Source organism: Peromyscus eremicus, chromosome 7 (assembly GCF_949786415.1).
Source record: "Peromyscus eremicus chromosome 7, PerEre_H2_v1, whole genome shotgun sequence".
NCBI lineage: Eukaryota > Metazoa > Chordata > Mammalia > Rodentia > Cricetidae > Peromyscus > Peromyscus eremicus.
In genome coordinates this window covers 39,319,042-39,338,327 of record NC_081422.1, presented here as the reverse complement: position 1 = coordinate 39,338,327, position 19,286 = coordinate 39,319,042, and the positions used below count along the sequence as shown (strand labels likewise).

At 43.4% G+C, this 19,286-nt stretch overlaps 2 protein-coding genes across 4 annotated transcripts in view; one reads left to right on the top strand and one right to left on the bottom strand.

Annotated features, from left to right (window-relative positions):
* The window catches only part of Ube4a (ubiquitination factor E4A), a 40,064-nt gene that overhangs the window by 5,912 nt on the left and 14,866 nt on the right, over positions 1–19,286 (top strand). For 2 of the 3 annotated variants that reach the window (XM_059267736.1, XM_059267735.1), the window contains 9 exons: positions 6,706–6,918; positions 7,750–7,862; positions 9,550–9,702; positions 10,526–10,685; positions 11,447–11,649; positions 12,638–12,829; positions 14,272–14,605; positions 15,713–15,833; positions 17,800–18,104. In XM_059267736.1, coding sequence (XP_059123719.1) covers positions 6,706–6,918; positions 7,750–7,862; positions 9,550–9,702; positions 10,526–10,685; positions 11,447–11,649; positions 12,638–12,829; positions 14,272–14,605; positions 15,713–15,833; positions 17,800–18,104 — 1,794 coding nt within the window. The remainder of the gene's footprint in view (positions 1–6,705; positions 6,919–7,749; positions 7,863–9,549; positions 9,703–10,525; positions 10,686–11,446; positions 11,650–12,637; positions 12,830–14,271; positions 14,606–15,712; positions 15,834–17,799; positions 18,105–19,286) is intronic. The other variant, XM_059267737.1, reaches the window with a different exon arrangement.
* Positions 1,538–19,286, bottom strand: part of LOC131914930 (phosphatidylinositol N-acetylglucosaminyltransferase subunit A-like) — a 37,983-nt gene continuing 20,234 nt past the window's right edge. The window contains exon 2 of the mRNA XM_059267738.1: positions 1,538–4,188. Coding sequence (XP_059123721.1) covers positions 2,528–3,970 — 1,443 coding nt within the window. The 5' untranslated portion in view covers positions 3,971–4,188 and the 3' untranslated portion in view covers positions 1,538–2,527. The remainder of the gene's footprint in view (positions 4,189–19,286) is intronic.

The window sequence follows — 19,286 nt, the reverse complement described above, 5'->3', positions numbered from 1 at the left end:
CTTGTCTAGTAGCAGCTTTGTAGCACAGGACACCAAGGTGGTGTGGTAAGCAAGCTGCATGCAGGTGTAGAAACCAGATGTAAGAGCTTTCTGATCTCTTGACAAAAAAGAGTTGTTCTTAAGCCAGCACTTGGGAAGACCTCTCAGGTGAAGTGTATCTTTGGTTCTGCTGAGTGGCCCCCTTTGTAGCTCACTGCTGTTTAGGACAGACTGCTAAGAATCTAATCTTAGCTTTAATATGAAAAAAAAGAAACTCAGAATAATCTCTCAATAGCCAGAAAAGTGTCTTTCCTCATTTGGAGCTGAATTTAAGATTGAGTACAGCTCCTTTCTATCTGGAGCCAGACCGGAGAGATTAGAATATATTTGTCCCCTGGGACAAATTGTCCCCTGGGAGAGTCACAACATTCAAACTAGAAATGACCACCCCCCTCAAAAAACAATAGTGCTTTTTTTTCCTTTTGATAGAAGGAGAAGTGGTTTACGTTTCCCTTCATTTATTTGAAAAGGTATATAGTTGAGGGGCGCTGCTGAGTTTGGCCTCGCTTTATGACTAGGATTGACAGGACAGGAGGGAAGGTGACAGTCAGGGGAAGAGATTGTGGAGGGAGGAAGAGAAAGGAAGTGCGAGGCTTTCGAACGGGCTGTGAACGGGCTGAGAGCATCGTAAGCCGCAAGCTGCAGGAATAGAGCAAGGACGTGCTTTCTGGCACAGGCTTGGTACTCATCACTTAGTTTGTTTACACTAAGCTCCTCATGCCACCAGGTCCAACCTGTTTGTCACCAGCAATTAGTATTCCGCCAGAACCTTTGGCCTCCTGTGCTGAGCTTCAGGGAAGCATATCTTACTTCTGAGAGTTTGGTCCAGATTTTCAGAATACCACTTTGTCAAGAAAGAAAAGAAGTCGGCCAGGGAGTGGTGGTGCACACCTTTAATCCCAGCACTGAGGAGGCAGAGGCAGGCAGATCTCTTGAGTTCAAGGCCAGCCTGGTCTACAGAGCGAGCTCTAGGACAGCCAGGGCTACACAGAGAAACCCTGTCTTGAAAAAGCAAAAAAAGAGAAAGAAAAGTTGTCCACCCTCATAGTTTCTTCTAACTAGCAGGCACTACTTTTAGAAGGACATTCCTGTGAGTGCCCTTCGGAGAGGCAATCTTTGAGTTGCTCTACAAAACATTAAAGGAATTCAGTTGATAAGGGGGAAAAGGTAGGAAAAACTAGAAGACAAGATGTGACAGCAATTTAAATAACAAATGATGGAAATCCCAGTCTCACTAATCTATAGGAAAATGCCTGTTGAGACTACAGTTAGGGGCTGTTGAGATGGCTCAGTGGTTAAAGGCTCCTGTTTCCAAGCCTGATGAGTTCAGTCCCTGGGATCCTCGTGGTGGAAAAAAAGAAAAGACTCCAACAAGTTGTCCTCTGACCTTGCATGTGCTCTGTAGCAAGCATACAACCAACCACACATACACACTCTAAAGAAATGTAATAAAAAAATTAAACAATTAGGTTTTTATTTGTTTGTTTAAAATGTCAAATTCTCGTCTTTATTTTTGGTCATGAGCATGTTTTAACAGCCTTGGTTTATGCATGCAACTATAACATCAGAAGCAATGCAATTAAAAAAAAAATACAACTTTTTAGAAAATTCCTCAATGTTCACTTCACTTTAATTATAAATAGCTGGGTGGAACAGTGTGTTTCCACATACACTGACAGTTATAATCAAGGTCTGTATACAGAAACACATTGTTCTACCCTACATACATGTCATAAACACACAACAATAATAAGTAATTTTTTAAGCCTACAACAGTGGTACCAACCCCTAGGACTTGAAAAGCAAAATCTCTTCATACACACATGATATGAAGTGTCCACCTAGGAGAATGCATACAGCCAGATTAGAGAGGTACTAAGAGTATGTGATGTGGCATTTTCCTCAAATTAAGTAACTTGAGCATTTGGGACATGTTAACTGTTTGACTGCATCACATTAACTAGTCCTAAGTGGCAGGCACTACCTGTCCAACATTTCAAACAGAGCAGGTACTCAAAACATGTTGGCAAATTGCTCAGATTGTATGGTACACTTACTGAGTAGACCCATGTGTAAGAGTATAATCTCAGGGTCCAATAAAGAAACATCAACTTGACTTAAAATAGTTCACATAACTTTACATCTCCCTAAAGAAAGCTTGTATGTGTCTGGTGGATGTTGAATTGATGGTATAATGTTAAAAACTGGCCAAAAATGACCTAGCACCCAAGGCTCCCAAAGTGTAATGCTAAAACATCTCCACTGGAGGGATTTCAGTAATCTGAAACTTTCAAACCTGAGTGGCCAAACTGGTCTCCCTCAAAGGAGTTAAGGAGCTTCTGAGCTCAGGAATCATGTGAGTGTTCAGCTTTCCTCAAATGAAACGGTGAATGCTACAGAGGTAGCATGGTTTACCAAGTTAACTTCAAAGCCCCAAAACAAAAGAACAAGGTTATTTTTCAGTTGTATTAATAGAACTGTCTAAAGTTTACAGTTCAGGCTCGCTCTTGGATACCTTGTCAATCTCATCTCCTTTTGTATCATGAGGGCATTCATGAGTCCACGCTCCCCTTGGTCCAGTGGCATCTATTGCCACATCGATGACAGAATCGGGAGTCATCCATCTCAGGAACATGAGGAAGAGATAGCTGAAGACAGCCAGCAAAGCGAAAATGTGGCCTGTAAGTGGGCCACAGTGGGAGGTGAGCCTGGTCAGCCTCTCATGCATCGGCAGCACAGTTTCCCTCGCCACCCTCTCGTACACCTTCTCAGTTCTCTCGGCCACGTTCCGCCAGGTGTAGAAAGCCTTCACTACATTGTGGATATTTTCTGCATCTGGGAACATCCCCGACTTCACTTGGAAAATAGCTTTTTCCAGCCCTTCACACAAAGATTTTACCGAAGGTTCACATAAAATAATAAGATTCTCCGGAAGCACTTCAGGGATCCCACCAACCTTGGTGCTAACAACCCGTAGACCACAGCTGGCGGCTTCCAGGATCGCCATGCAGAAGGCTTCGGTCAGGGAGGTGTTAAGAAAAATATGTCCTTGAATTAAGACATTTCTGACATCCTTGTGTTCTAAAGCTCCCAAAAGATGCACTCTGTCATGTAGTTGGTATCTTTCCCGTACTTCTTCCAAAACGATGCTCTTTGGTCCCTCTCCCCCAATTAGGAAATTTAACTTGGGATATTTCTGACAGAGTTCGGGTATTATACCACTAAGCAAGTCGATCCCTTTTCTGTAAACCAGTCTGCTCACGACAACAATGGTTATTACACCGCCATGCCGCCTAAGTGGTCCTGGGGTGAAGTCAGTAGGATCTACAGCGTTAGGAATGACGGACACTCTTTCAGGGTTTAGTGCTGCCCGCAGTACAGTGTTTTCCTTACTTGTGTAAGAGACACAAATGATGTGGTTTGTGTCACAGAGAGACACAGTTAGAAGCTTGTTTGTAAGCACAGAGCTGACATCAGCAAATCCGAAAAGGGAATGATCTGTGAAAACTGTGTGAAGTCTCATTGTCTTGGCGTGGAAGAGAGCGTCATGGGCCATGGCAGAAAAAGAACTGTGGGAATGGATTATGGTAACTCTCTCCCGGACAAATATGTACCTGAGCAATGGCAGACTGTGGAAGAGAGTCGTGGCTGTAGATTGGTTGTACATGACTCTGAGGGGCAAGTAATAAACTTTGAGGCCATTGGTGAGGTAACGGATGCCCTTTCGATTTCCGTAAGCATGGGTGATAATTATGACCTTGTGCCCCCTCTCAATGAGGCACTGAGAGAGCTGGTAAATGTGGCTTTCCACACCTCCCATGTTTGGGTAGAAAAAGTCAGAGACCATGCATATATTATGTGTGCGGGTGCTGTTGGTGGACGGCATCACTGAGGGGCGCTGCCCATGCCCACCTCCTCCTCTATAGGCCATGCTGAGTTGGTGCAGGAATCAGTTCTCAGTACAAGCCAGTTAAGAAATGTGTCTTCTGTCACCTGAAGTTCACAATGCAATGATTTTTCTCCTTATTGAAGGGTAGTAGTGCTCAAACAGTCCCCTTCACATTTTTTCTTGACCTTTCTTGTAGTCATGTGGGCCTTTCCTCCATAAGTGCCTTCTTTTTAGTAGGCTCCTTTGTTTCCATGTCACCTCTGTAATTAGATCAAATTTATTAAAATTAAGAGACATTTTCTCATACTCCTAGCTAGTTATGTAGATGAAAGCAGTCTCTTTGAGAATAACTTCTGTTAACTTTTAAAATACTTAAGCGCTTTAAAAGATTTTGTATTATGTTCATTTGATGTGTGTATGTGGAGGTCAGAGGATAACTTGCTTTGTTCAGTTCTCTCCTTCCACCATGTGGGTTCCAAGGATTGAACCTGGGCACTAAGCTTGGCAGCAAGTGCCTTTGTCTGCTGAGCAATCTCACCTACCCTAAAGTTTTCAAGCTCTTTGAGCCAACAATTCTACTTCCTAGATTTTTTTTTAAGATTTATTTATTATATATACAATGTTCTTCCTGCATGTGTCCCTGCAGGCCAGAAGATCTCATTACAGATGGTTGTGAGCCACCATGTGATTGCTGGGAATTGAACTCAGGACCTCCGGGAGAGCAGTCAAGTGCTCTTAACCGCTGAGCCATCTCTCCAGTCCTCCTTCCTAGATTTTTGTCTTACACAAATGCTCACCCACATAAACAAAAACAATTAGATTACATTCAGTGCTGTATTACTTAAGGTCATGAAACCCTGGAACAGTTCTCATGTTTACTTAATGAATAAACATGGAGTTTAAGTGACTACATAAGTCACAGTAAAGGCAAAAATTACATCACAAAGCAACTATTAAAAGGTATGAGATGGACTGGGCCTGCTAATGCAGGCTGATGACCCAGCTACTCAGGAACCCAAGGCAGGAGCATCAGAGTTCAAGCCGTCCTCCCCTGCAGAGTTTAAGGCTGGCCTGGGCAATAGAAGACACTATCTCAAAAAATCAAAAAATAAGGCTGGGGATAGAGTTCAGTTGGTAAAGTGCTTGCTTGCCCTGGGTTTAATCCCTGGTACCACATAAAAGCAGATGTGGTGTGCATCCCTTTGATTTTGGGAATTTGGTGGTAGAGACAGGAGAATTAGAGGTTCAGGATCATCCTTATAGGGAGTGTGAGGACAAGAGGAGGCCTGTTTCAAACACACACAACACACAGGATTAATCCATGGAATGAAGAAGGTCTCTAAATGACTTCCAGGGAATAGTGTTGGTGTTGATAAGGCCTATTGAAGGGCTGGAGAGATGGCTCAGCAGTTAAAGAGCATGTGATGCTCTTGCAGAGGACCTGGGTTTGGTTCCCAGCACCAACATGGTGGCTCATAACCATCAGTAACTCCAGTTCTAAGGCTTGAAAGCCCTCTTCTGACCTCTTCAGCCATAAGGCACACACACATTGCACATATATACATCCAGACAAAACACCTATAACAAACAAAAATAAATAATTTTTTAAAGCCAGTTGAGAAGCTAGAGATGACCCAGTGGTTAAGAGCACTGGCTTCTCTTCCAGAGGTCCTGAGTTCAATTCCTAGCACCCGCATGGCCGCTCACAATCATCTATGACTAGTACCATGGGATCTGATGCTTTCTGGTGTGCAAGCATACATATAGACAAAATACCTGTGTGTGTGTGTGTGTGTATGTGTGTGTGTAAAGCCAGTTAAGACGGCTCAGTGGGTAAAGGCACTTGCTTCCAGTTCTGATGACCTGAGTTCAGTCCTTGGAATCCACATGGTGGATGTAGAAAAAGGACTTCCTCAGGTTGTTCTGTGATCTCCAAATGCATGTCATGGCACATAAATATACACACATGCAAAAATAAGTAAATGGTAAAAAAAAAAAAAAAATGTTTTAAAGTGTGGTACAGATCTGTCATTAAACAACAACAAAAAAAGATGGAGAGATGGCTCAGCATGCACATTCCCACACAGAGTGCATAGGTACACATCATTTTAAACGCATCTTTACAACAATGATCCTCATGAGATGGCTCAGCAGGTAAAGGTGCCTGCCACCTGGTCTGATGACCTGAGTTCAGTCCCCAAGACCCACAAAGAAGGAGGAGGAAACTGGTGTTGCTACAGGCTGTCCTCTGACCTCCAAGTGCACACTGACACACGTTCCCCACACACAAAAACGAACATCACAGAGACAAGGAAAGGCAGCTGAAAAGCACATCAGTTTTTTAAATAAGAAACAGTGGTAATGAACATTAGCACAGGAGTCTGGAGCACTGCAGATTAAGCAGCTATCTATAGGGTACTGGTTTGAGCAGCCCTCCTACAGGAAAGATTCCTGAGTGTAAAATTACCACAACTAATGTATTCTCCAGGGAAAGGCCACACATTTAAAATAATTACTGTCATTCGATCTATTTGGTAGTTATTTTTTCTCTAAGGAAGTTAGGTAATGTTGCTAATTTTGTCACAGTGGGGTATGATTATGGGTGGAAGTAATGAAGCTTACTGTATAGAAGGCAAGATTTATAGCCGGGATTTCAGACTCCTGCACTTCACTTGCCTGGCTTGAGTTGCTCACTAATGAGATGGATAATTTGTTTCACACCTGCAGTTGTCCTCCTGGTGGTTACACTCATTCTAGGTAGTGTGTTTTGTTCTAAGGGAGGAGCACACTGTGTAACGGCTTATGTGTTCCGGCAGATGAGCTCCCAGGAAGCCCAGATGACTCCGATAATAGTGTGTCAGAGAGCCTGGACGAATTTGACTACTCTGTGTCTGAGATTAGCCGCTCCTTCCGGTCACGGCAAGAAATATGTGAGCAACTCAACATCAATCACATGATCCAAAGGATCTTCCTCATTACTCTGGACAACAGTGAGTTGCAGACTTGCACCCTCCAATTGGTTGTCTGTTCTTCCCTCCTGGCTTAGGCGAGGGACTCCTTTGGCTCTTAGAAAACTGCTGTGTCTAATGGAGCACAGGGTTTATTTCAGTAAGTTTAAAAAATAAAAACAGTATTTTAAAAGCTTAAAAACAGTATTTCAGCCAGGCAATGGTGGCAGACACTTTTCATCCCAGCACTCGGGAGACAGGTGGATCTCTGAGTTAAAGGCCAGCCTGAGCTACAGAGTGAGTTCCAGGATAGCCAGGGCTACACAGGGAAACCTTATCTCGGAAAAACAAACAGTATTTCTACAAATCTAACCTCTGTTGCCATTTTGGTGCTGACTGGGCTGTGTGACTACATGTCTGTACTACTTTTAAAAGGAAGTAAAAAGAGTAGCTAACTCCATTTTCTTCTTACATGGATGCTGAGAGGTTCAGACATGTCTTACCTGTGTGCCCTATCTGTAATTCAACCCTAAAGTTAATGCTGGTATTTGGAATTTTCTTCCGAAATATCGTACTGAGGGTTCATAACAGTCCATGCTCTGTAACTACTTTATGTATCAAGATCACTCTAGTATTCCTGAGTTCAAGAGAATTGCTATCAGGATCAGTTGTTGTAAGCTGAGCACAGCTGTACACGCCTTTGGTCTCCAATACTGGAGAGGTGGAGGCAGGAGGGACCGCTTGAGCCTAGAGGTTAAGGACTAGCCTAGGCAACATAGCAAGACTCCGTCTCAGAAAAGGAAAACAAGACAAAGCAGTGTCATGGGGACAGGGACATTACCCTTAACCTGTCAGATGAAAACTGTTTCACAGGTGATCCAAACTTGAAAAGCGGGAATGGCATCCCCAGCCGGTGTGTGTACTTGGAAGAAATGGCAGTAGAGCTGGAAGATCAAGACTGGCTTGATATGAGCAATGTTGAGCAGGTACCACTCCTGATTATGTGCAGACCACAGCCGCGCTGCTAAATCCCGGTCATTCTCCAGACACGACCTGGCTTGCTTCCACCTCTTCCACTGTATGTGTATTCCTCTCTGGCCACACATCAGGATCCACACATTGTTTAAGAACCAGTTAAAGCCAGGCGGCGGTGGCGTGTGCCTTTAATCCCAGCACTCTGGAGGCAGAGACAGACGGATATCTCTGAGTTCGAGGCCAGCCTGGTCTACAGAGCGAGATCCAGGACAGGCACCAAAACTACACAAAGAAACCCTGTCTCGAAAAACGGGGAAAAAAAAAAAAAAGAACCAGTTAAAATGCCTTCATAGTTGCCAGAAAAGAGTTATCATTCCCTCCTCCGAGTTCCTTTTCTTAACCATTTCTTATGGGAACTGTCACTGTCTCTTGTGGCTTTTTATTGAACCTGTCTTATCACTCCTATTAGACAAGGCCCATCTCTTTCTTACATACTTTCACTCTCAAAAAAATCAAAATCAGGTTAGGGAGATGGTTCACAAGCAGATCTGACTCCCCAGCACCCACATGAAACTGACTGTGGCCATATGGGACAACAAATGAGAGGGGTAGAGAGAAGAGGACCTCTGGGAACTTGTTGGCCATCCAGCTGAGCTGAAAAATGGTGAGCTCCAGGTTTAATGAGAGCTCAGGGGAGTGAGGTGGAGAGTGACAGAGCAGGACACCCAGTGCCCTCCTCTAGCCTCATTCTAGCCCTCAGGAGATCAAGTCCAGAAAGCAATCATCCATTAGGTAGAACTGTTTCCCAGGGTATCAGAGCCCATAATAAGCGTACTGTGCCTTTGAAAAACTGATTAATAGCTGGGCATGATGGCAGATACTTTTAATCCCAGCTTTGAGAGTCAGAGGCAGGCATAGCTCTGAATTGAAGGCCAGCCTGGCCTACATAATGAGTTTCAGGACAGCCAGGGTTACAGGAGAAACCCTGTTTCAAAAAACAATAAGGAGCCTAGAGAGATGGCTCAGCTGTTAAGAGTATATACTGCTCTTAGAGGACCCAAGTTCAATTCCTAGTACCTACATCATATGGCTCACAGCTGCCTGTAACTCCAGCTCCTGGGGGAACCAATGCCTCTGACTACCATGAGTGTCTTCAGTCATGTGCGTATAATCACACAGATACACATAATTAAAAATAATAATAAATGTTTAAAAAAAATTGAGTGGTCTGCAGAGTAAGTCTATCTGCAGAAAGGCTACACAGAGAAACCCTGTCTCAAAAAAAAAAAAAAAAAAAAACAGTACAATTGAGAGGGAAGACTGATAACTTGGCATTTACCTTTCACATTTAAAGCAATCACACAGAAGTAGATTTCACATGCTTCGGCCCTGGTCGTGTTTTCCTCCCCGCCGCCCCTGGAGCTGAGGCCCAAGCACTCTACCACTGAGCTAAATCCCTGACCCTGACCCCTCATCCCTGGTTCTTAACACCATTCAACAAGTGACTATTTGCTGTGACTATCCCAGACACCTGAGTCTTGCTTTATAATAACTATGTATATAGTTAGTTTCTAACATTTCTAAATTTATACTGAGCTATATCTGATTCTTGCCAAAGCATGTATCAAACTCTTTATATCTTAATGTTCTAGGATGTACCTTGCAATGGATTATATTTGTGTTGATTTTCATTAATAGGCCATCTTTGCCCGGTTATTGCTTCAAGATCCAGGAAACCACTTGATCAGCATGACTTCTTCTACAACGTTAAATCTCTCTGCTGATCGAGATGCAGGGGAGAGGCACATCTTTTGTTACCTTTACTCCTGCTTCCAAAGAGCCAAGGAAGAGGTAAAGGAATAAGCCCCGTGGAGTTTTAGATTATCCTCTTGAGTAACTTTAGCATGTGAGTGAGGGTTGGATCAATGTCTTTCATGTCATAATATATATGTATATCATGGCATATCTGGAACAGAGTATTCATAGCACTATCAGATTGCCATAAAGCCTTAGTCTTTCTGTGGCTTGGGTTCCATCTCTCTTCCTAGTTAACCAGTGCCTCTTATTCTCTCTATAACTCAATAGAAATCACACCCTTAAAAAAAAAAGGCTAAACACCTGATCAGTCACATGCCTGTAACCAGCACTCATGAGGCACAGACACAAAGATTGCTACAAGTTCAGAGCCAGCCTGGTCTCCATGTCTACACAGTGAGTTCCAGGCCAGCCTACAGTACGTAGTGAGACTGAAATAAAACCACATAAACCAAGCAAAACCCTTCTCTGCTAACAGCATTTCCAGTGAGATGGAAATCCTGAATTGGGATGAACTTGACATCTTCGGGATTATAATTTTATCAGGTGATCTTTTAAGCCAAAGAACAAGTCCATCATGAATTTCCAGTCCCTAAGAAACCAATACTGCCAGACAGTGGTGGCACACACCTTTAATCCCAGGCATAGGCAGGTGAGTCTCTGAATTTGAGGCCAGCCTGATCTACAGAGCAGGACAGCCAGAACTACACAGAGAAATCCTGTCTCAAAAAAACAAAAACAAAAAAAGAAGAAAGAAATCAGTGCTCTTTGGGAACGTGATGTGTGTTGCATTCTATTTACCGTACCCACCCTTGCTCCATGTTATAAAAAACTGTGTGCTTTTCTCTCTGTGTTGTAGATTACCAAAGTTCCAGAGAACCTGCTCCCCTTTGCAGTACAGTGCAGGAACCTCACTGTGTCCAACACTCGAACAGTTCTCCTCACCCCAGAGATCTATATTGACCAAAACATCCATGAGCAACTGGTAGATTTGATGTTAGAAGCCATTCAGGGAGCCCGTGAGTATAAAAGGAAGGTCTTTCAACATCTACATTTAGAATACCAATTTAAAACTCCTCTAAGCTGGGTGGTGGTGGCGCACACCTTCAATCCCAGCACTTGGGAGGCAGAGCCAGGCGGATCTCTGTGAGTTTGAGGCCAGCCTGGGCTACCAAGTGAGTTCCAGGACAGGAACCAAAACTACAAAGACAAACCGTGTCTCAAAAAACCGAAAATAGAGAAAAACTCCTCAAATGGTTTTGGCGTCTTAGAGCCATTATGATTCTGATAGAAATTAAGGAAGACAGCTTACACCTTGATCTTTAGGCCTCAAACCATCAGAATTCTAAAAAATATCATAGAGGGGCTGGAGAGATGCCTCAAAAGTTAAGAGCACTTCTAGCTGCTTTTCCAGAGGACCCAGGTTCAATTCTCAGCACCCACATGGTGGCTCACGACTATGTGTAACTCGAGTTCCAGGCAGATCCACTGCCCTCTTCTGGCCTCCACAGGCACTGCATGCACTTGGCACACAGGCACACAGGCAGACAAACACCTACACACATAAATAAAAGTGAGTAAATCATAGAGAGCCAGTGTTTGGAAGTGGGTACACAGCTCATTGGTCAAGCGCTAGTGGAACACTTGCCTGACATTCACCAGGCCTTTGATTCAATTCCTGTACCACAACAGAGACAGACAGACAGAGAGAACGTGAAACAGTGTATACAGACATAAAAACTGACATGGCCTCCTTCCTTTCTCATCTATCTTCTGTTAGATTTTGAAGATGTAACTGAGTTTTTAGAAGAGGTCATCGAAGCCTTGCTGTTGGATGAGGAAGTTCGAACATTTCCTGAAGTCATGATTCCAGTGTTTGATATTTTACTAGGCCGAATAAAAGATCTGGAGCTCTGCCAGACCCTACTGTATGCATATCTGGATATTCTTCTCTATTTCACTAGGCAAAAGGATATGGCCAAGGTAGGTCTCAAAGGCACCCTCTGCTCATAGTGCTGACAACAAAGTACTTGGTGCTTCCTGTCCTGACAACACTCTCACATTGCCTATAGAAAGCCAGATATGGTATCATATGCCTGGAATCCTAGTACTTAGGAAGTGGAGGCAGGAGGATCAACGTTATCCTCAGCTACAGTGTGAATCTGAGGCCCAGAGGACAGGGCTGGTGCGGTGGCTCAGTGGGTAAAGGCACTTGCTAGAAAGCCTGAAGACCTACACTGGATCCCCAGAACCCACATGGGGAAAGAAGCGGGAGAGAACCAACTCCCACACACAAGTTGTCCTCTGACCTCCACACTGTGCCTGTGGTATGCACACACAGGCACACAAACAAATAAAAGTTTACATTTTTTTCTTGTAATTTGAGGCTGGCCTGGCTTTTATAACACCTGGCCTTTAGAAAGAAAAAAGAGAAGGAAAAAAGAAAAGAAAAAAGAGAGGCAGGCAGTGGTGGCACATGCCTTTAATCCCAGCACTCAGGAGGCAGAGGCAGGTGGATCTCAAAGTTCGAAGCCAGCCTGGTCTACAGAGTGAGTTTCAGGACAGCCAGGGCTACACAAAGAAATCCTGTCTTGGGGGAAAAGAAAAAAGAAAACAGAAGGGCTGTAGAGGTGGCTAAGTGGTTAAGCCCACTGGCTGCTCTTCCAGAGGTCCTGAGTTCAATTCTGAGCACCCACATGGAGGCTCACAACCATCTATAATGAGATCTGATGGCCTCTTCTGTCTAATGCCCTCTGTGTCATGCAGACATACATGCAAATAGAACACTGATATACATAAACTAAACAAATAAATCTTTATAAAGAAAAAAGTATGTGTATGTATACATATACATACATACATACATACGTATATATATATATATATGGGTTGGTTGTATTGAGACCCTTGCAGCTCATCCCCTTTATCCTCACCATACAGATAAATAAGTAGGTTTTGTCCTTTCCTACAGGTTTTTTTAGAATACATTCAGCCCAAGGATCCTAGCAATGGGCAAATGTATCAGAAGACCTTGCTGGGAGTAATTCTGAATATCTCGTGCTTGTTAAAGACTCCGGGTGTAGTAGAAAATCATGGCTACTTTCTGAATCCATCTCGTTCCAGTCCTCAAGAGATCAAAGTACAAGAGGCCAACATTCATCAGGTGGAACTGTTTCCCAGGGTGTTACAGCCCCCTGATTTGAGATGAGCATTTCCTCAGGAACCATGTAGGATAAGGCTACTTCAGCCTCTTTGGGAAAGCAAATTGGTTGGCTTTTGTCATAATAACATGACGAAATTGCCTTCTTATTGGGAGGGATCGGGTGGCTTGTAATCCTAGCACTTATAAAATAGAGTCAGAGGATTAGGAGTTCAGAACCATCCTGAGCTACATAGCAAGTACTAGACAAACCTGCACTATAGAAGAGCCTATCTCAAAAATGAAGGAAGCAAAGAAATCACTCTTGGTATACACTTTTAATCCCAGCACTTGGGAGGCAGAGGCAGGTGGGTCTCTGAGTTTAAGGCCAGCCTGGTCTACAGAGCGAGTTCCAGGATAGCCAGGGTTACCCAGAGAAACCCTGTCTCAAAAAACAAAACAAAACAAAATCCCCTCTTCATACCCTTCACTTTGAGGAGAGGATGGGCTTCAGTGTTGGGTGAGAATAAACTTGTAGATTATATAGAACCTGCCGTATGTGACAGTACTGTCACATCCCCTTCAGTCCTTGCCCTTCTTGCCAAGACAGTTATTGTCACTTGACTCATGAAACCTTTCCATCTTATAAATCTCTTTGTCCCTTGTCCTTCTCTTTATGTGTAGACCTCTTAACATAAAACTTAGCAAAGTCTGACTGTGGGGTATTAGATGGCTGGCTGTGGGGCATTGGATGGCTGACAGGGCAGTTTAAGTGTTCCATTTACTATCTAATCATCACGATGCTGTCAAGCAGGTGTTCAGCAGGCGACAGCAGTAGCCAAATCCAACTGCCCATGTTTTTTTGTTTTGTTTTGTGTAAGATTTACTGTGGCCAATGAGATGGCTCAGTGGCTCAGTAAAGATGCCTGTCATCCAGCCTGATGATTTGAGTACGGCTCCCAGGACCCACATAGTGGAAAGAGAGAACCTGCTCCCAAACATCCTCACACGTGATGCTCAATTGCATGCCCCTCCCACATACTAAATACATTAACACTAAATAAATATAATATAAAAATTAAAAATATTTATTGATTGTAACCATGTCTATTTGTATTGTTTATGGCTCAGTTTCATTCTACAGCAGAGTTGAATAATTGCTATGAGAACTATGACAAACAGAGCCAGAGAATTTATCATTAACACCTTACAGAAAGATCCCAAATGTAAAACCTATACAACTTTCTGCAATTTGGCAGCTGACCAGAAAATGTCTCAAAAGTACCCAAAAATACATATATTTTTAAAAATCAGAATCAGAGAATAAGGTATGAAAAGAGTGAAGGAAAAGATTAAGATTAGCATATTTTTAGAAATTTGTATTTGCTAGGGTTTAGGAGTGAAAAAAGAAAATACCAGGATTGTGAAATTGGAATGTTCTGTGGTTGTGTTTTCTGGTTAAACAGTTCATGGCTCAGTTCCATGAAAAGATCTACCAGATGCTGAAGAACTTGCTCCAGCTCTCTCCAGAAACCAAGCACTGTATCTTGTTCTGGCTTGGAAACTGTTTGCATGCAAATGCAGGCCGCACCAAGATCTGGGCCAATCAGATGCCCGAAATCTTCTTCCAAATGTATGCCTCAGATGCCTTCTTTCTGAATCTGGGTGCTGCTCTCCTGAAGCTGTGCCAGCCATTCTGCAAACCCAGATCCTCTCGGCTCCTCACTTTTAATCCCTCATACTGTGTCCTGAAAGAGTTGAATGATGAAGAACGAAAAATTAAAAATGTACACATGAGAGGTAGGCGGGGAACTGGGCTTTTCAAAACAGTGAATGTGTGTGTCACCTCTAAAGCATTTGCTCCCTTAGCCTTTGAGAAAGTGCCTCTTGTTCAAAACAGATGAGGCACACTGGAGAGCTAGTGAAATGTTTTTAAACACGGGTTTTTAAAAACAACTGTCATCTTTTAAAAGTCAGGCCTTGGTGAGACCTTCTGTCTGTTTTGATAACCGTGGATACTCACTCCCTCATCTTTTATAGAAATCAGTAGACCACAGCTGCCATAGTTTTTGAACTCAGAGGACAGACAGGTTGACATGGTGACAGCAGAGCAGGAAGGAGTGAGGGACCAGCTCTGCAGAAGCTGCTGGGGTCTTCTTCATAGCTGAGTCTTGCAAGACACCTCAGGGCACCTCAGGGCTTAGCAGGCAAAGGAGCAGGAGTGTCTGGCAGGACCAGAACAGGGGAAAGAAGCAGTGGGGCGTGATGGTGCATGCCTTTGATCTGAGCACTTGAGAGGCAGAGGCAGGCGGGTCTCTGACTTGGAAGCTGCCTAGAAAAAAAAAAATCTGTGGAAGGTCTTTGTTGAGGAATAGTAAGAAGTTCCATGTAGTTAGAGCAAGGGGAGTGAAGAGTAAGAGGTGGGAAGTGGGAAGGAAGAAAGTTGACACCAGGCTGGAGAAAACTTGAATAACATAGAGAAGTGAAAATGAAGAAAATGAATCAGCCCCGATTCTGTCACTCAGAATGAATCTCAGTTTTGATGGATTTCCTTCTAGGCTTTTTTTAAATCTTCTTATAATTATAAAACTAATATCTGCACCAAAGTCATTCAGGTTGAACACAGAAAAACATAGAATAAGTAGAAATGGTCCATTGCCTATCACCTTAAAAAAATACAATATTACCACTCGTTTTAGTTTTTGCTGATTTCGTTGGTTCAGCGAGAGATTTAACTATTTCTATGGATAGCAAGAAGCCAGAAAGTGTTTTTAGACAAGGAAGTAGTAGGAGATGTGTTGTGAGGAAGATATATTGTAGCAATGTGGGCGCTGAGCAAAAGTCACGGGAGGCTGAAGACCACGCAGACGAGTGGAGCTTCACCGCCTTTCTTTCCACTTCCTCGAGGTTTGGACAGAGAGACCTGCTTGATCCCAGCTGTGCAGGAGCCAGTGTTCCCCCAGAGCTACAACCTTGTGACGGAGAACCTGGCCCTGACAGAGTATACCTTGTTCTTGGGCTTTCACAGGTAACTCCTTTGATGTTATTGGGAAGGAACTGTTGGGAAAGAACTAGGAATGGTGTTGACAGTGAGTCTAAGACTCATGTTAGCATGGCAGAAGGAAAGAACTCGTGTGCGTTGGTTTAAATTTACCTGAGGCCACTTTGTACAGATTACTTTGTGCAGTTTTTAATCTATTTTTAAAAATTAATAACGTGCTACTATTTTTCTCCACATTTTGCCAAATTTTCAATTCCTATCTTTCTGTTATTATCTAGGAAAAACAAATTATTTTCATTTTATATTTCACTTTCTACTCTTGAATTCTTATTACTTCTGATACCAAAAGACCAAGAGACAAAACTGAAAAAAATTGAGAGCATGATGATAAGGGATTCCAGTAAGACCAATATGACCACAAAAGAGCTGTGAGCCTAAGAGAAAGGATTCTAAAAATGGGAAGGTGGAGAACTTGTGTGTAGAAGTTCCAAGAGGGTCCATTTCTAGCAAGCCAGCTACATGTCACTCTACAGTTTCCCCCTCTTACTTAGCTGGGAGTGATTACCAGTATAAGGGGGGAGAGATGACAACTTACTCGTATTTCTGATCTATAGAAAGAGTATTATGAATACCGATTTTGTTTTTACTTGGGGTGGGGGACAGGATACACATGGTGTTAGGCGGCTTTCTCAGTCACTCCCCACCATATCTTTGGAGGAACAATCTTTCACTGAACCTGGAACTCACTGACTCAGCAAGACTCCAGGCATTCTCCTGTCTCTGTGTGCCCAGCATTAGGACTGCAGGAGCATACCACTAGACTCAGCTTTTACATGGGATCCGGGATCTGAATTCAGTTCTCATACTTTCACAACAAGCACTTTCCCAACTGAGCCAGCTCCCCAAATCCCAGTAACACTAATTTTTGTTTCTTTGTTTGTTTGTTTTTTCAAGACAGGGTTTCTCTGTGTAGCCCTGGCTGTCCTGGAATTTGCTCTGTACACCAAGCTGGCCTCAAATTCAGAGATCCACCTGCCTTTGCCTCCTGAGTGCTGGGATTAAAGGGGTGCATCACACCCCTGGCCTAGAATACTGATTTTTTTTTAATGCCTTCTCAGTACTTAAAGCATTTTTTTTTCAAAACTCCAGCAACAAATTACTGGGGGAAAAAAAAAAGAAAATATATCTTTGTTAGATAGTTTTTCTAACCTGTTGTTGACATTTTAAATGTGATGACAGAAGTTGAGCATGTGTTGAACTGCTCAATCTGCTTGACAGTCTAGATTCAGTCTAGATGCCAAGCATCTAGTTTCCAGTCAGTAACCCTAGTCACTGTCCACAAGAACAAAGGGAGTGGAGCGGGAGGGTGGTGGCGCACACCTTTAATCCCAGCCCTTGGGAGGCAGAGGCAGGTGCATCTCTGAGTTTGAGCCCATCCTGGTCTGCAGAGTGAGTTCCAATGGCCAGGGCTACACAGAGAACTCCTGTCTTGAAAAAACCAAAAACAAATAACAACAGAAGCAGCACGGGGGTGATTTAGGACTGTGGATGTAGAAGCAGTTATCAGTAGCTTTTCCAGGTCTTCCTTTCAAGTGATGGATGCTTTATGTGTGGTCGTTATAATCAAGACTTGTTTTTTGTCTGCTCAGTTTTCTAACTGTGCAAAGATCACCCACTGGCCCCACCTGTGTCCCCTAAAGCTTATGCTGGGCTGCTCATACTCTGCCTTGTTAAAATGACTGTCTTCAGTAATAACAGCTCACTCTGCACCCTGCTCATTCAGAGTACATAGTAACATTTTCCCAGAGCAGTGCGCCTTGCTTCTGTCCAGTCAGTGACTTTTGTGAGTGCCTTCTGTGTCATTGTGCCTAAAACTGTCCACAACCTTAGAATACTAGAATAACCAAACAAGGATTTGCTTGCCAGCGTAGTCTATACTACACTGCCCCACATGAGCCTCCCTGACCGGTCTCTTCTGCTTTCTTGGGGGCAGGTTGCATGATCAGATGGTAAAAATCAACCAAAATCTGCATCGGCTGCAGGTTGCCTGGCGGGATGCTCAGCAGAGTTCTAGCCCTGCTGCTGACAATCTCCGTGAGCAGTTTGAACGCCTGATGACCATCTATCTTTCTACCAAGACTGCTATGACTGAGCCCCAGATGCTGCAAAACTGCCTGAATTTGCAGGTGTCCATGGCTGTTCTGCTGGTTCAACTGGCCATAGGCAATGAGGGCTCACAGCCAATAGAGCTGAGTTTTCCTTTGCCAGATGGCTACAGCTCTTTGGCTTATGTGCCAGGTAAGCAGCCTGTCCCTTGGGAACATACTATTAATAGCCACCTAAGTTTAACTGGGTCACCTTGGAAGCTTAATCCTCAAAATACCCGTCCTTAGTTATTATCCCATTGTTTTTAGAGAAAGTACTCAAACTTGCAAATAACATCTCCTGGCCAAAGCGTGGGGGCACTAACGTTGTTTCCCTGCTGTGTGTCTCCAGTGTTCTGACAGTCAGAAAACAGCCTTCAAAAGATGAGCTGTAGTCAGGGTTTCACAGCCCTTAACTTCTGTCATTGATATTGTTTCTTTCAAACTTAGAATTTGTCTGTCTAACTCTCCCCGAGCTCTTTTAGAAAAAAACAAACCACCTCCTATTAGTTAACTCTAAAGGGGGATTGTGTGTATGTATGTCAGTGAGGGGTCAGTAGATATTGCTCACTAATCAAATTAAATGTTCTTGAATACTGTACTGGTCTTGCATGGCTATGTAACAAGTTACTTCCCCCCAAACATAGCAATTTAAGACAAAAAACATTATCACACATAGCTCTCTGGATCAGAAATCCAGGAACACTTGACTGTGTGATCCTAGCTCAGAGTACTAATGAGTTTGTGACCAACTGTCAGTCAGAGCCATAGGACTCTGAGCACTCAACAGGAGCTGGAGGATCCACTTACAAGTCCAGTCATGTGGCTGTCAACAGGCCTCAGCTGCTTGCCAGTAGCCCCACCCATCCCTAGTACCACTCAAGGTGTGCCAGGACAGGTGACCAAAACGAAAGCTGCAAACTTGATAACTAACCTTGAAAATGATGTACTCTAATCAGGGCATCTCCTAGCCTAGAATAATGCAGAAAAGGACTTTGCCAAAGTATGAGTGCCAAAAGGGGGGGATGCTTGGAGGACCACCCTGGAGCTCCTTGCTGCAGTCACCTGGTGTAATTAGCCACACCTAAAGTGTGGCTTAAATTGTGACTGGCCTTTGGGGCACAGTATGCTAGTGTTAGCAATATTTTGTGTCACTACTGTTCATGTTTCTACTCATAAAAATAAAGCTTGATGCACATGTAAGAGATCCCACAGTTAGTAACTTACCACCATCTCTGGTATTTAGATGGTGATAAAAGTCCAAAAGACCTTTGGGTTTTTTAAACCTTCATTAATTAATGTGAAGGGAGGGACTGGGATGTTGTTTGGGACCAAT